Source organism: Sitophilus oryzae, unplaced genomic scaffold (assembly GCF_002938485.1).
Source record: "Sitophilus oryzae breed Bouriz unplaced genomic scaffold, Soryzae_2.0 scaffold_466_pilon_pilon, whole genome shotgun sequence".
In the NCBI taxonomy this organism is placed as follows: domain Eukaryota; kingdom Metazoa; phylum Arthropoda; class Insecta; order Coleoptera; family Curculionidae; genus Sitophilus; species Sitophilus oryzae.
This window is the reverse complement of record NW_022147047.1, coordinates 3,906,806-3,922,842: the sequence shown is the minus strand read 5'-3', so window position 1 is coordinate 3,922,842 and position 16,037 is coordinate 3,906,806. Positions and strand designations below refer to the sequence as shown.

Here is a 16,037-nt window from a genome sequence, read left to right as displayed (position 1 = left end):
CAAGTGCATATATAAAAATACTTAGGACATGAGATCGTTATTAGAAGGGATAATCGGACACACAAAATTCTACGAAGAATAAGTTTGTCGTGGCCGGCATTCGGTAAACTAAAGCATATACTGAGATCTGATCTTTCAATATGTTTAAAAAGAAAGGTCTTTAACCAGTGTGTCTTGCCTTTCCTCATGTATGAAGCTGAAACACTTACTTTGACAAAAAAGAAAATACATAGAATACAGGTCATGCAAGGGAAAATGGAAAGGTCCATGTTGGGAGTTCTTCTTCTTCTTCGTCCTCTCTTCATGTCTGAAGAATCGTGACAGTATGGCTATGTACAGTTGGTGATTTTGATCTTCCATCGTTGGCGATCTTCCGCCTCTCGGAGATTTGATTGAAATGTCTGACCTGTAATATTTGCTATTTGGTCAAGCCATCTCGATGGTGATCGTCCTCTGGGTCTTCGACCTTCTACTTTGTCTTGTACTATGATTTTTTCAAGGTTGTCTTCACCTCTGGGAGTGATATGACCGAAGTATTCAGAATGCGTCTACGGCAGATGGTGGATAATCGATCTGTGATGCCGAGTTCATTAAGAATTGACTGGTTCGTTCTTCGAGCTGTCTATGGGATACGGAGCATTCTCCTCCAGCACCACATCTCAAATGCATCTATACGGTGTCTATTAGCGCTCTCGGCGGTCCATGACTCAGACCCGTATAGGAATATGTAGGACACCAAAGATCGAACAAGGGTTTTTTTGGCGTTTTTAGTAATGCTCCTATCTGTCCATATTTTTCTTAGGCTCATCATAGCCGTCCGTGCCATAGCTATACGCCTTCTTATCTCTGCTTCGCAGCCCCCATTATTTGTTATTAAAGACCCTAAGTATATAAATTGATCTACTCTTTCTATATTAGAGAGGAGATTGTGTAATCGAACGGCACCACTTCTATCAATCAGCATGAGTTTGGTTTTATCAATGTTTATTTCTAGACCAAGATTATTGCTTTCGATGGTAACTCTTTCCAGCAACCGGGCCATTTCTTCCTCACTTTTCGCTATCAGGGTGGTATCGTCCGCGTACCTGGGGTTGTTTAGGATTTTACCGTTGACTACGATTCCTATTTCCTCGCCCTCCAAAGCATGTCTCATGATGTATTCACCATAGGCATTAAACAATCTGGGTGACAGTATACAGCCCTGGCGTACCCCTTTTCTAGGTTTGAGAGGTTCCGACGTTTTGTTATCTAGGTCGACAATTGCCGTATTATTGTCATATAAATTGTTAATAAGAGCCACTAGATGATTCGGAAATCCCATTTCGCTCAGAACCCTCCATAGGCTTTTCCACCTCACACAATCGAAAGCCTTCTTGTAGTCTATAAAACACAAGAACATAGACGAATTAAATTCTCGGGATTTCTCTATGAGTTGACGTATGTTAAATATTTGATCTCTTTTGCCTCTTCCTTTCACGAATCCGGCTTGTTCAGGAGGTATTTCAGGCGTCAAGTACCTCTGAAGTCTTCGGTCAATTATCCTAAGTAAGATCTTGCTTGCATGTGACGTTAGGGATATTGTTCGATAACTCTGGCATTTTTGTGTGGATCCTTTTTTGTGAATTGGGATGAAAGCAGAATTAGTCCAATCTTTAGTCCATTGTCGAGACTGCCATACTTTATTGTAGATGTTATGTACTATTTTCACACCTTCCTCCCCTATCAACTTTATCATTTCAGCTGAGACACCGCCTGTTCCTGGGGTTTTGTTTAATTTGAGGTGAGTTATGGCCTCTTCCACTTGCTCTTCAATATATTTTTGTTGGGAGTTACACTTAAGGATAAAATACTCAAACAGGAGTAAGAGATCCGATGATATCTGTCTTACATCTTAAATGGAATTGGGCAGGACATGTGGCTAGGATAGGAACAGATGGACGGTGGACTGGAGATAAAGACACGAGGCCTATAGAAGCATAGGACGACCTCCTAGTCGATGGACAGATGATATTAAGAGAGTGACTGGAAACTGGATAGTTAGGCATTTTCTTACTAGGAAAAAGCCACTAACAAGTTCGGTTTATATTCAACGCAGTGGTATTTACAAAAACTAAATTTACTTTCATATCAGTTTTTTAGAGGGTAAAGCCCAGGGACCGTATTCTGTAACATTGAAAACGCTAAGCCAAAATTGAAACTTTTAGACGCGTATATAGATCTGTTCTCAGAAGAATCCCTGACTAGTCAGCACGTTTTTTATTGGTTAAAATGCGTAGAAACCTGATTGTTAGTCTGGTTTCTACACATTTCAACCAATAAGAAACGCGCTGACTAGTCAGGGATTTTTCTGGGAACAGACCTTATGACGTTAATTTTCGCTGAGCGCGCACTTAATTAACGGTTTCGGTATTCTCGCCTGACGCGCTTAGCGTCTTTACTGATTGCGCGGAGCGCTTTGAAAACGGTTGCCTTAAAGGATCGTTTTGCTTGTTGAACTGTCAGTAAAAATCGAAAAAATGGCGATTTTGTGCGTTATCTTGCTCTTTAGTGAAAATTACTACTTCTTCTTTAAATTCCTCAATAAGTAATTGATAATTTACGACTTGGCAGCTATAAATATTGTTCAAAACATCGAAAATGCTGAGAAGCGTCTTCAACACTTCCCTCGTATAATAAAAATAATGACATATCCATAGAAAAATAGCTTGACATAACTCAACAATAGGTTATGAAATTCACGTAACATTGACATTTTTCATTGTTACATCCGTCAGTTTTAACTTTTGACTATTAGTTATATTAGAAATTGTGATGTTGCCAATATGTGCTCAACGCGTATCCAGAACACTATTCGCATGGCAACGAGAATACCAAAATCGACTGCCTTGCGTTTCGCTGATCGAATACTTGCGGTCAACGCTTTGAAAGCGTAACGTTTTTATGTCAAAGTTACAGAATACGGGCCCAGACCTTTATAAGAACCGTTTGTTCATTTACAGTTAGATTTGGCCACAGATTTATTACATTCCTATCTTCAAGGCTTGACATAGTCACTGATTTATTTTTAAAAACTGTCAATCAAGACTGAAACTACTCACTGCTTTGAGATATAATTTCTCCACGTTCATTGATCCAGTAGTTTATGGATTTGGGGAAAGCTTCTAAGTGGCATTCCAAGGTAACTTGTTGTCCCTCGTATGCTCCCACCAGTTGGTTTTTGATCCATACCATTGGAGGAACTGAAACAATTAATAGTCACTTTAATATATCCCGAATAGATTCCTAGTATATACAGGGCGTCCCAGAAGTAAGTGCAAGTAACTATTTTTTTACCACCTCTTAAAAAACTTAAATTTAAATTAAATTTACTTTCTATAAGTTTTTATTTTTTTCCGTAGCAACTGTTAAAATTGCCTTATATCTATCAAAAATAGTAGATTAAGTGATATTTTAACAGCGAGGATAGGTTAAAAACTTTATTTCTTCTCGCACGTTTTTTAATTGCTTCCATTTTTGAAAATTTTTGTATTCCTTTTCATAAGTTATTCGGGATTTAAAGGGAAGTAGTTCGGATATGGCGTTTGTCGCCTCAGCCTGAATATCTGTTGGTAATTTACTTATTTCGTTTTCAGCCATTTCTGGCTCAAATTCAATCAGCAATCGACACGAAAGAGAATTAAGAAATATTGACTCAAAACTGACAACTAAAGAGACAGCTTTATTTATTTGCCAAATTACATAGAAACCAACGCCAACCAAATTTTGTCTACTCGTAATAAATACCTTGAAATAATAACTTCTGAATATTTTTTATAACGTAACTCACTATGGAAGAAAATATTGTTTTATACACGGCGATAAAATTGCATTATCGTCTATTTAATCTTATCGGTCGACGATAAAATACTATTTTATCGTCTAGTATTAAAAATAACTATTATTTTTTGTGATATATTTAATTTATTAATAAGTATATTAATAACATTGCATTAAGTAATGTTCACAGGTTAGCACTGTTCATATCAAGAAATTTCGTACAAATCTACATCCAATATAACCAATGTCTTATTTTTTTATTTTTTTTTGTAATAAACTAAAGTTTTACATAGATTTGCTTTTTCTATTTTCTTTATCGTAAACAATATTATATTTCTCGATATCTTTATATACATCTTATATTCTATTAAAAGATCCTTTAGCTTGTTGTTCCAGGAACAGCGATATTTCTATAATACAATCTATTGCCAATATACCTATCTAAAAACAGCCCATTTTCTTTGGGTGGCTTCCGTTCGTTCTTGAGCAAATACCCGTATTCTACATTTAAACCCTTCGTTAAAAAGCTACATATCGGAAAAGAATGGAGGTTGCGAGACCTCTTCAAACACCGAGCAAATATCGAAATTGAAATGTTCGCATCGGAGAGTAAGTATCCTTCCCACTCTGTTTTCCCGTTGGTCTGTATCTTTATCGTATGCATATTTCGCAACCGGAATGGAGATATCTGTAAATATTGAAAATATAACAATCCCAAGAGGCCTAGAGAATTATTTGTCTCTCTATGTGTATTCGAAAGTCCAAGCCTTCAGTTTTCTGTATTTAAAAAATAGTTTTGAAACTCTGCTCATTATTTAAAATCTTTTGTTAAGTCTGTAGTCCAAAAAATAGGTCTTTTAAGTTAATTATCTGAGAGTAATATAGTTTTTTGCTAAATATGAAAATTTTTAATCGATAAATACTAAAACTGCATATTTTGATTTTTTTCACTTTTCAAAGCTTTCAAATGAAAACTTTGAATGTTCACTGACACCTTTTAAAATTGAGCTAAAAATCCTGCCTTCCGGGGAAATTTTTTTCTTGGTTATCATGTACAGGGTGAGTCAACGATAGAGTAAAGTCCATTATATCATTTGTTTCGAGGTTTACAAAAAAGTTTTAAATATAAAAGTTATAGGGAAGTTTAAGATATACATTTTAAAATTATTATAGAGTATACAGGCTGCTTCAAAAAAGTGTGGCGAATATAAAATATGTTTTTTTAAATACAACACCCTATGTTTTATTTTATTTTTAGATTCTGCGTAAAATTCCATATAACTTTTTTATATATAATATTATATACCTAAAATGAATAGTTTTTGTAATATTTAAATTTGTTTAAACAAATGTTAGATTGCAAGGTGATAAAAGATTGTCAGTGATGCCTTTGTTTCTGAAGTTGGACAACTAAAATTTAGTAGAAGAATTTTATATAGATATAGAAAAAGATCTATGTAAAGATATTTTAGTGAGACGCTGCAGGGTGTTCAAAATATATTTATGAATTTCAACTATTTTAAATTAAAAATTCTCAAATTTCTTAAATGGGACACCCTATATAGTATCATTTTTTCTGATAGATTTTACAAAACTCTTCAACTTTTATTAAGTATGTCATATACCTATTTTTAATAGTTTGCGATTTATTCCAATTTTTTCTATTTTTACCCATATTTTTAATACAATTATGCTATAAAATCATGACAAAGTCAACTATTGACAAAACAAACTATTTATTACTTATCTTTAACAAGTAGCTTCATATATAGTTACAATTGTTAGTATTAGTTAAAATTAATTAACTTTATATTGATTTATAAACTAAAATCGCAGTCGTGAATTTCTTTGTGTATTTCTATATTATGAAAAATGAAAATGATACTTGGGGGGGGGGGATTTCCGTCGGGGCGAATAGCCACAAATTAGGGTAATACTAAATTACCTAATTGTTGAAGACTACTGATATAGTGACTGGCTATAATGTCTGACTGATTATAATTCATTTCGTAAAGCCAATGTTACTACTGCCGCCAAACCGTCTCATTACACACTGAAGATGTTTTCTAGATAATCTACATCTATTCTCATAATACTTAGCAGAGTACTATATAATATATAGTACTGAACCAAAAAATATGTTTTTCTTGGCTTCTTCGTGTATATTAGTCACATTGACTAATTCATTTCAGGAAAATATGTAACTCTTATCTCTACCATTACCACCCTACGACAACATTCAAATTTTGTTCTTACCTTAACAGACATGAAATTTTGATAATTATTATTTTTTGTCATGGCAACTATGATGTTATAGCGTAATTGTCTTAAAAATATGGGTAAAAATAGAAAAAATTGGAATAAATTGCAAACTATTAAAAATAGGTATATGGCATACTTAATAAAAGTTGAAAATTTTTGTAAAATCTATCAGAAAAAATGATAATATAATAATGGTACACCCTCCACTTAAAAAAATTGAAATTTCTTAATTTTAAGTAGACGAAATTCATAAATATATTTTGAACACCCTGTAGCATCTAACTAAAATATCTTTACATAGGTCTTTTTTTATATCTCCATAAAATTCTCCTACCAAATTTTAGTTGTCCAACTTCAGAAACAAAGGCATCACTGGCAATTTTTTAACACACTGCAATCAAACATTTTTTTAAACAAATTTAAATATTACAAAAACTATTCATTTTAGGTGTATAACATTATATATAAGAAAATTTTGAAATTTTACACAGAATCTAAAAATAAAATAAAACATAGGATGTTGCATTTAAAAAAACATACATTATATTATATTCGCCACACTTTTTTGAAGCACCCTGTATACTCTACAATAATTTTAAAATGTGTGTCTTAACCGTACCTATTACTTTTATATTTAATATTTTTTTGTAAACCCTGAAACAAATCAGATAATGGACTTTACTCTATCGTTGACTCATCCTGTAGGTACATTTTAACCCATAAATTCCATAGGTTAGTTTTTTTTGGCTCACCCTAATTATCATGCATCTGTATAAACTGATTTTCAATGAAAAGAGCAAATGAAACAACTTCATGATGGACATCCTCAATATAACGGTCGGCATTGAAAGCTCAATTTTCAACAAATTCAAGATCGTAAAAATATTAGTATTTTATTTAAAAATGTGTAGCTCATAAAAGAATAAAGATAATAGGACATTTCAAACAATGAAATGTTAGGAATATCTATCATCTAACATTACAGGAAAGTGTTTTTTTTATGAATGCTTATTTATAACAACAGAGACGTTCATTTTCATAACTTATTTTTATGTTGATTTCTGATTCAAATCCATATTTATTTAGAATAATTTGTTACTAACACCATTAAGTATGTAATTAATTAATATCTGGGCGGAAATAATCATGGCAGATTTAATTAATGGTATACTCTTTTATAAAGATTTAAATAGTTTTCTTTTTGTATACAAATGGGCTAGTAATATTATCGTATTTAGCACCTGTACAAAAATGGCGCCCATTTGGCTTGAAAATGACGATCGATGACATTTCCCATATAATTTTACATATAAAATTACAGCGATCTTCATTTCATAGCCATCGCTGACGCCGTTTTTCTTCGATCAGACGGTACATTTGTTGCTTTAAAAACAATCTAAAATGGCAATGTTCCAAGGGTATATGATAAAAGAGTTCTAAATTATAAGGAAATACAACGAAAACTTGAATGGATAATATATAAAAGTGGTATAATGCAATTTCATAGACATTTAAATTGTGCATCTGATTCTCCTAAAATATACAGGCTGTTCCATTTAAATTAAATGCCCCAAAAAAAAATAAAAAGTTATTGCCGTTTAAAGCTAGAAATTATTTAAAATAAATTTTTAGAAACTCTGTTTAAAGTAGTAGTATTTTTATTTCTGCAACACAATAACTGACCAAAAATAAATTTCAGTAAATATGTATTTAGTATTAAAATCTTTGATACCCTTGGAGAAATGAAGTCTTAAAATTTTTACTGCAATTTCACAAAATTGAAAATATTTCAAAAACGTTAAGATTTAATTGTGATAAATCTTAATCAAATTGACCTTTATTTTTATCATAGAAATTAAAAATGTAATAATATGTTCCATGATGAATGTTCCATTAAAAAAATACAACTTTGATATTTTTTATTTATTTGGGACACTCTGTATCTTGGAAAAATATTTTTAAATTATAGTTATAATAGTCCTTCTACGAACCCAAAATTTACAATTCGTAAAAATCTAATCGTTTAGCTGCAACACTCCGTGTCGTATGTGGTGAACAAACCTGTATATTTTATAAAAAATAAACCTTCCAACTTTTTGGAAAGTCCAAAAAGAAAATTTTGAGCAATTTAACTTACAATGAACTATCAGCATGATGCGTTTGCTGACTGAGGGGGGCACTCCATTGGAAGCTATGCACAGGTAGGGCCCCATTTGTTGCCTGCTCACCCTTGTCAAGTTCAGGACTGAGCCTTCGGCACCTGCAACTGAAAACGAGAAGAAAAAGTCAGTATAACGAGGCCGTCACAGCTGGGTACAACAAAACTAGCAAAAAAGTCGATTTGGAATAAAAATATATATGGAAATATTTTTTATTTATTCTTTTTATTCTTCTTTCTATTTATCTTGAGTTTGTATCTGCCTTGTTTCTGTAAAACAAAAATCAATTTCCAATTTTTCAGACGCATTTAATATTCATAATGTTAATATTTGCTATAAATATTTGTATTCCACTCTTCCGTATACAGCGAGCTTTATTTTAAAATAGCTTTTGTTAGTAATATTTATAAAGGCTTCTATCGATTTTGGCATCAATAATTCTAAATTCTATTAATATATGGAATATTTATAAACAATCTTGGTGTATATACAGGGTGTCCCAGACAAAAAAATAAAATTAAAAAATTAATAAATTGGAAAATATCGTTTACAGATTTCTCGTAAGATATTATAAACGCGTGTTCAAATATTAATTTTGTGGAATATACAGGGTGAGTTTTCTACGATGATCTCTATGGGTATCTCGGAAACTACTGGAGATAGAGAGTCGGTTAAATGGGGAAAGAATTGCAGTTTTGTGGGGTCATAAATAGATGCCTTTCAGATTTTTGAAAACGTTCATGGCACACTAGATATTTTGAAAAAACAAATTTTGGCTATTTTAAAAATTATCCCTAATTCCATTATAATCTATTTTAGACAAAAAGTTTTCAGATAAAAGTTGTAGATAATCACATGCCTAATGAATTTGCCTGCCATTTTTGACATATGACACAAACATTTGTTTTTGTTTAAATGGAAACCATAGTTAGCCATGACTTTATAAGAAACGCCATTTTTTAAGATTTTCAGCGATATAGCTACAATTAGTTAGGGCCAATTCGTATTATTTTTAAACAATTTCATTTAGTTAGCCATGGAAACAAGTTAAATTGTTGCTCTCAGATATATCAAACTGTCACATCCCATGATACAAAGAATACAAGGTATGATATTGCGCAGGTTGGTCATTACGTCACAGGTGATAAACGGCAACAGATGACACAATAAACGTGAAAATAATCTTTCAAAAGTCAAGATCGATGATTTGACATTTTGAATTTTTTTGGGGTTATGTCCTAATTTTTCCCTATTTTAGGTCTTTTTTATTAGTGGCAATTAAACAATATGGATATTTTTTTGTATGGCGTATGACGTCACAGGTGGTATGCGCAAACTTAACGAAATTGGAGCGGCTATCGATCATACTTTGTTTTCTTTGTACCATGGTCACATCCAAACTTTGTAAAATAAACAAAAATTGTAAATATAAATTTTTCAAATGAAGAAAAGCGTGTATGATTATTGGTTCAACTTTTCTTGGTCATACATTGGAGGATACGTTGACCGATGAACGTTACTTACGCTTTTTAGAGAACGGTTTTTAAGATAGAATTTAGAGACTCTCACATCAATAGTGGTTCCAACATGATTTTCATTATGACACTCCCCCCATAATGAAAGAAATGTTAAAAATTATTTATATCATAATTACGCAAACTCAGGGATAGGAACAAGGTGGACCAATTGCATGGGCCTCCTCGATCATCTAAACTGTCCATTTTAGATTTTTTATGCGGTATGGTTAACAAGGTTTATAAAAGAACTTATGAATTAACAGAGGCACACGAAGAGGCGGTACAAGGGAAGTTTAATAAAGTCGACCGGTCGTCCTGAGAGAAAAGCTAGTAATTCAGTTTTAAAAAGATGCATCTATGTACTCAAAACAATGGTGGATTTTTTGAACATTTTCTTAAATAACTTAAAATGTTTTAAGTTTTAGTTTGTGTAATGTAAATTGTCAAGAACCGTTTAATGAAATATTCTGTCTTTTTATAAGTTATAAATAAATAACAAAATGAGAATACCATACCAACTGAGTGAAATTAGTCAAGATAAGTATAATTGGCTATAAATCAGTAATTTTTCGAAAAACAACATATTATATCTTATATCGAAACATGGCGCTTTTTATGAAGTCATGGCTAACTATGATTTCCATTTAAAAAAAATATATGTTTGTGTCATATGTCAAAAATGACAGGCTTTAAAACGGAGGACAAAATCTCATTAAGGATGTTATTATCTATAACTTTTATCTGAAAACTTTTTGTCTAAAATAGATTATAATGGAATTAGGGACAATTTTTAAAATAGTCGAAATTCGCTTTTTTCGAAATATCTAGTAAGCCATGACCTTTATCAAAAATCTGAAAGTCGCATATTAATGACCCCACGAAACTGCAATTCTTTCCCCATTTAACCGACTCTCTATCTCGAGTAGTTTCCGAGATACCCATAAGGAACATCCTAGAAAACTCACCCTGTATAAAGTTTTTTTCGTTGCATAATAATAAAAAAAACTTAACTTTCCCTATTACGTATTTAAAGTTCGTGGTTTAAATAATCCCGCCTCTTAAAAGCTGAATAATGTTCACCCCCTTTTAAACACCCCCCCCCCCCCCCCTATCAACCCACTTGAGCAATCAGGCCAAACAACCGAACCAAAATACTTTGCACCCCATCTTTCCCCTCTCTGACCGACCGCTTTGCTCCATCGAGTCGAAAACAATTAATTAATTCTTCATCGTTTGTTTTTTTGTTGCGTAACCAAGCCGCCAGAGGTCCGCCAGTTGAATATTTCAGCACATAGAGGGCGTTAGAAAGCGTCGGGGCTCAAATCGGAGCGTGAAACGCGCGCAAAGAGGCTTTTAACGGGGGGCATTTTCAAACAGGTTGTGGCGATTTAATTATCAGAAGAAGCGTGGAGTGGTAATGTTTCAGCATTTAGCCCTTTTTTGTCGCTTGGGGCTAGATTGCGTTGAGGGTGAGCGGTGGAGTGGTTAAATTACAAGCTATGGTTAAACTGGAAAGTGGGGACATAGTGCAAAAGAATTTAGGGAAAATAAAAAAAATATACAGTAGTTATCAAACGAGAGAAAATGATGTAAACGATTGATGAGAAAATACACTGTAGGTATTTTCTCATTAAAAAATAAATTTTATTAGGGGGACAATGACACTTTTTGTCGCGAGGTCATACGTGTGACGAAAAAGTCATTTTTACTCCGAATAGAACATACTATTTTTTTTTCAAACATCACAAATAATTTTTTAAACAATTTCAAACATTGCAAATGAGATAAAAAGATATAAAAAAGTAATACCTTGTAATTCTATATCGAGAAACTATGGTCAAACTCGTTGAATTTGACCTTGAAATTAATACTTTTGTGTCGTTTAAAAAAAACAGTTTTTTTCGATGTGATTGACAATATAACAGTTATTTTTGTATCTAGTGCGCGAAGTGCTACTTTGGTGAGCAATATTTGAATTTTTTAACGAGGCGTAGCCGAGTTGAGTATATTTTTTTTTATTACTGAACGTCGTCATCGATTTCCTTTTAGCTCGTTTTATTACTTGGTATTTCTGGGGCTTGCCGCCGTGAGAAACTTACTAAAATGACGGTCGATAACATAGAAGATAAAGATTCAGTTTTGATTGTTAAAGTACCCGATACAGAAACAAACATAGACCGAGTCTTTACAGTGTCAAATTTGAATTATATTGAGATTTACCGAAAATGCGCAGCTCTTCGACCAAGAAATTCTACCAGTCGCAGATTGTTTTAAAAATATCAAAATAAAAGATGTGTTAACCAAGTTGTCGGCATATATTCTATTGGTAAGATGCCTAGCATGATAGCAAAACACTTGAAGCTGCCAGATTATGAGGCCTACACTGGGCATTGTTTCCGGAGAACTTCAGCCACACTCCTTGCTAATGCAGGGGGGGACAGACACACCGGAAAAGTCTAGGGATATTACAAATTTATCCAGCCATCATAAGTAATTTTATTATTTGCATTTCTGATATAATAAAATTAAAATAAACAAATAATTTACAGGACGTTTTGGAAATAAAAATGCGAAATTTACCGAATTTTTCAAATTTACCTTGATTTTTATTGAACTCAAAAAAATACACACATTTTTTTATTCTAAACTGCGAATTAATTAGATAAAACCATTTTTACTTAATAAAGGATATGGCCTCCTCTACAGTTCATTGCAGTCCTACATCGTCTCTCCATGCTCTCGTTGATCTCTTCTTGAGATACAGCCTGCCACGCTGCATTCACGGCCCGAACCAGATCCCTACGAGTTTCACGGGGCATACCCATTCTCAAATTCTTCTTTGGACCGCGTCCCATACGTGCTCCATGGGGTTGAGGTCAGGAGATTGTGCCGGACAGGGTAAGATGTTTAATTGATGAGCATTGATAAACTCACTTACCACTCTGGCTGTATGAGGCCGTGTATTATCATGCATGAGAATGAAGTTTCTCCCAAAATCATTGGCATATGGTAACACGACAGGCTCAAGAATTAAATCAGGATATGTGATTCCTGTTAGAAACCGTTCAAGAAAAACGAGATCGGTTTTTCGGCCTAACTGGACTCCTCGCCAGACCATAACTGTTTCACCTTGATAAGGGTGCACCTCCTGAACATGATCCAACCGAATAAGATTTCGCGGTTCTCACCATACCCTAAGCCTTCTCGAATCCGGATGAATTCCAAAGCGTGACTCATCCGTGAAGAGAACATTGGCCCATTGTTCATTCGACCACTGAACATGATCTTGAGCCCACAGATATCGTACCTCTCGATTTCCTCTCGTTAAGGGTTGAGATCTCCAGGGGCGTCTGCTTCTTAAGTTGACCTCTCTTAATCTATTGCGAACAGTGTCAGGACTAACGGTTACATTATGTGTTTCCTGGAGAATTAAACTAAGCTTTGGTGCTGTAAGAGTCGGTCGGCGTCGAGCATTTAATTGTAAAAAATGATCTTGCTGAGGGGTAGTAATGCGATGTCGCCCTGTGTGCCTTTCAGCAACATCACCACTTTCACGGTAGCGTGCACTTAATCGCGATATTACACTTTGCGTTGTATTTAATGCTCTAGCTACGTCGATTTGGCGCATTCGATCTTCGAGCATACTCATGGCCCTTAGCATTTCGTCTCTGTTAAGATGTCTACGCTCCATAATGTCGTTTAATACTAAACAGAGTTATTTGAATGAACACTGGCCAGTTATCATAAAATCATAGCCAGTACAGGTTAAATTCGAACAATTGATGCTAGGTGCTTTTTATACATTTGACAAAAAATGCACAAACACTTCTGCAAGTATCCCAAATTTAGAAATAACTAGTGCGACTACTTCGTTTCAGTCGAAGTAGAAAGAATCGGCCTAAAAATATGTGGTTGTTTATTCAAAACATTTATTTTTAACTTTAATAAAATTATATCCCTAGATTTTTCCGGTATGTGTATTTAGTTTGAAGCGCCTTGAAGGATGGAAATCTTTGACAATGGCCGAGGGATACGTCGAGGATTCTATCAACAATAAAATTCAAATATCAAATAAAATTTTAGTGTGTCAAATATTGGGATCAAGTACCTCTACATCAAAATTGGATAGTGTCTCAAGTCCCAAAACCCCCATATCTCAAGCAAAATCAGAACTATCTAGTTTGGGATTAAATGCGTGTACTGGTTGTACTATTAATGTTAATATTGTAAATAATAACTAGAATGTGCATTAGTGTTAAGTTTGATATTTGTTATTTGTTTATTCTTGAACATTTCGAAATAAATAATTAGTATGATTTAGTTCTTAATTTTTCAAAAATCAAAATTCCAAAATCCCATATAATTTACATGCAGTGTGCGAAATAGGCATTTCGCGCATTTCTTCGCGACCGTGTCATGGTAAGGTAGGAAAATGAAAAAAACAGTCACTTCGCACATTGCTATCAATTCGCGAACCTTTTCATTTTTTGAAGTTTGTAAAAAAAAGTATTTGCAAAAGTTTACCTTCGAATAAGTAAAATTTATAATACGGCCCACAGAAGCTACAATTAAAATATCAGCAAAAATGTGATTGGGTCATTTTCAAATTCGATGTCACATTTTGTTTACAAAAATTTGAAGGTACCAAATACAGCAATTTTGTATAAAATAGTTATGAATTTCCCAACTTGTGAAAAGTTGTGATGGTTAAACGGCATTTTGCTGGAAATAGTAATCTCGATGTATTAGATATGTTCGCAGCTTAGTCTCCGGAAAGCCTATATCAAATAAGTCAACAATTTAAAGAATAAACCAGAGGTTTGAAACTAAGCACACTATGGTATTAAGCACATGGAAGTGTGAAGACAAAACTAATATAACAGAAAGAACATCCTTCAATCATCTCTTCTCAGTCATGTCGAAAAAATTAATGTAAAAAGTAAAAATAAAAGAAATTAAGTAAAAAACAACTACCTAGTAAACATTCATTTAAAAAAAATAATGTAACGTTTTTAGTTCGTTACATGTCTTTGATTATGATATATGATGTCTGGGCACAACCCTAATACTGTGTGGTCACAACTTGATCATTTTGTTTTTGTTTGTGTTGATTAATTGATTGCAATTAATTTTACAACTTTCTGTGATTATCGATAACTGTTAGGGCGAGCTGCTAAACTAACATTTAGGGTTATTTTTATGTACGTTAGAGTTAATCTCATCTCGTTTATTGTTTAGTTTACCTTCAGGTTTCTATGCCAATGTTTTTTATGCCAATTTTTTATTTATTTAGTATCCGATTCACTATGTTTCACCATCTAAACCTTCAGTGTTGTCAGTTGCTATCGACAGTTGTTAGACTGTCCTGTTTGGTACTTTAGGTACATTTTGAGTTTTTTGTTATGACAGTTATACTAGGACCGTTATGTTGATACAGGAAGTGTATCCTTTGAGTTTTTTTGAGTGTATGACGAGGGTGACTTGTCATATTTGATACGCGAGGTAGGTTCATTTTGTTTATTAGACCGTGTTTGATTTTAAACAAGAGTTTCGTGTTCTTAGGGTCTTACGGACGGACATTGTCTTACGGACAAGTGTCCAAGGTATGGACTATTTTTAAAGGTCCTAGTAGTGTTCTCTTGTGCCACTATCTTATGGACGGATGTCCCATGGACAAGTGTCCCCAGTAGGATTGATTTGTCTTACACATAGAGTGCCCCAGCGTGGATGTGGCTTGAGCCCCGTGCTGCTTCACCCCCATTTCTAAGCCTGGATCGCCGACAGACAGTACAGAGATGCTAGACCTCCTCGCGCTGCTACTGTGAAGCAGGTTTACATAAAAGAACAGCTAAGTGTATATTTAAGTTCTAGTTTTGCATTTAACATCTAAAATGTTTTCAGTCTTAAACAGTAACGTACATTTTAAACAATAGCGTACAGACTATATTTAGTGGTTAGATTATTAAGGATATTTATGTCGATGCAGTAGTAAAAGTGTGATTTAGATTTTAGATTTCATAATATCACGCATTGTAATAGTATTACTTTCTATAGACATTATTATTACGCTATACTAACAGATGAATAACGAGATAGATTCTAGAATCTACAGGTTGCAACACATCTGATTTAACACCGTATAAATTTAACAATTTAAATAAAGTAATGCTACTTTTCCTATATTTTCTATAACGTTACACGCATTGTATTTTCTTTATAGTCTTTTCATAGAACGTATTTAATATTATTTACATATATAGTTTTACTCAACAAGTAACCACTA

General features: G+C 33.4%; 1 protein-coding gene across 1 annotated transcript in view; it reads right to left on the bottom strand.

Annotated features, from left to right (window-relative positions):
* The window catches only part of LOC115886041 (lachesin-like), a 71,184-nt gene that overhangs the window by 14,141 nt on the left and 41,006 nt on the right, over positions 1 to 16,037 (bottom strand). The window contains exons 7-8 of the mRNA XM_030905070.1: positions 8,216 to 8,344; positions 3,095 to 3,239 (exon numbers count right to left, since the gene is read on the bottom strand). Coding sequence (XP_030760930.1) covers positions 3,095 to 3,239; positions 8,216 to 8,344 — 274 coding nt within the window. The remainder of the gene's footprint in view (positions 1 to 3,094; positions 3,240 to 8,215; positions 8,345 to 16,037) is intronic.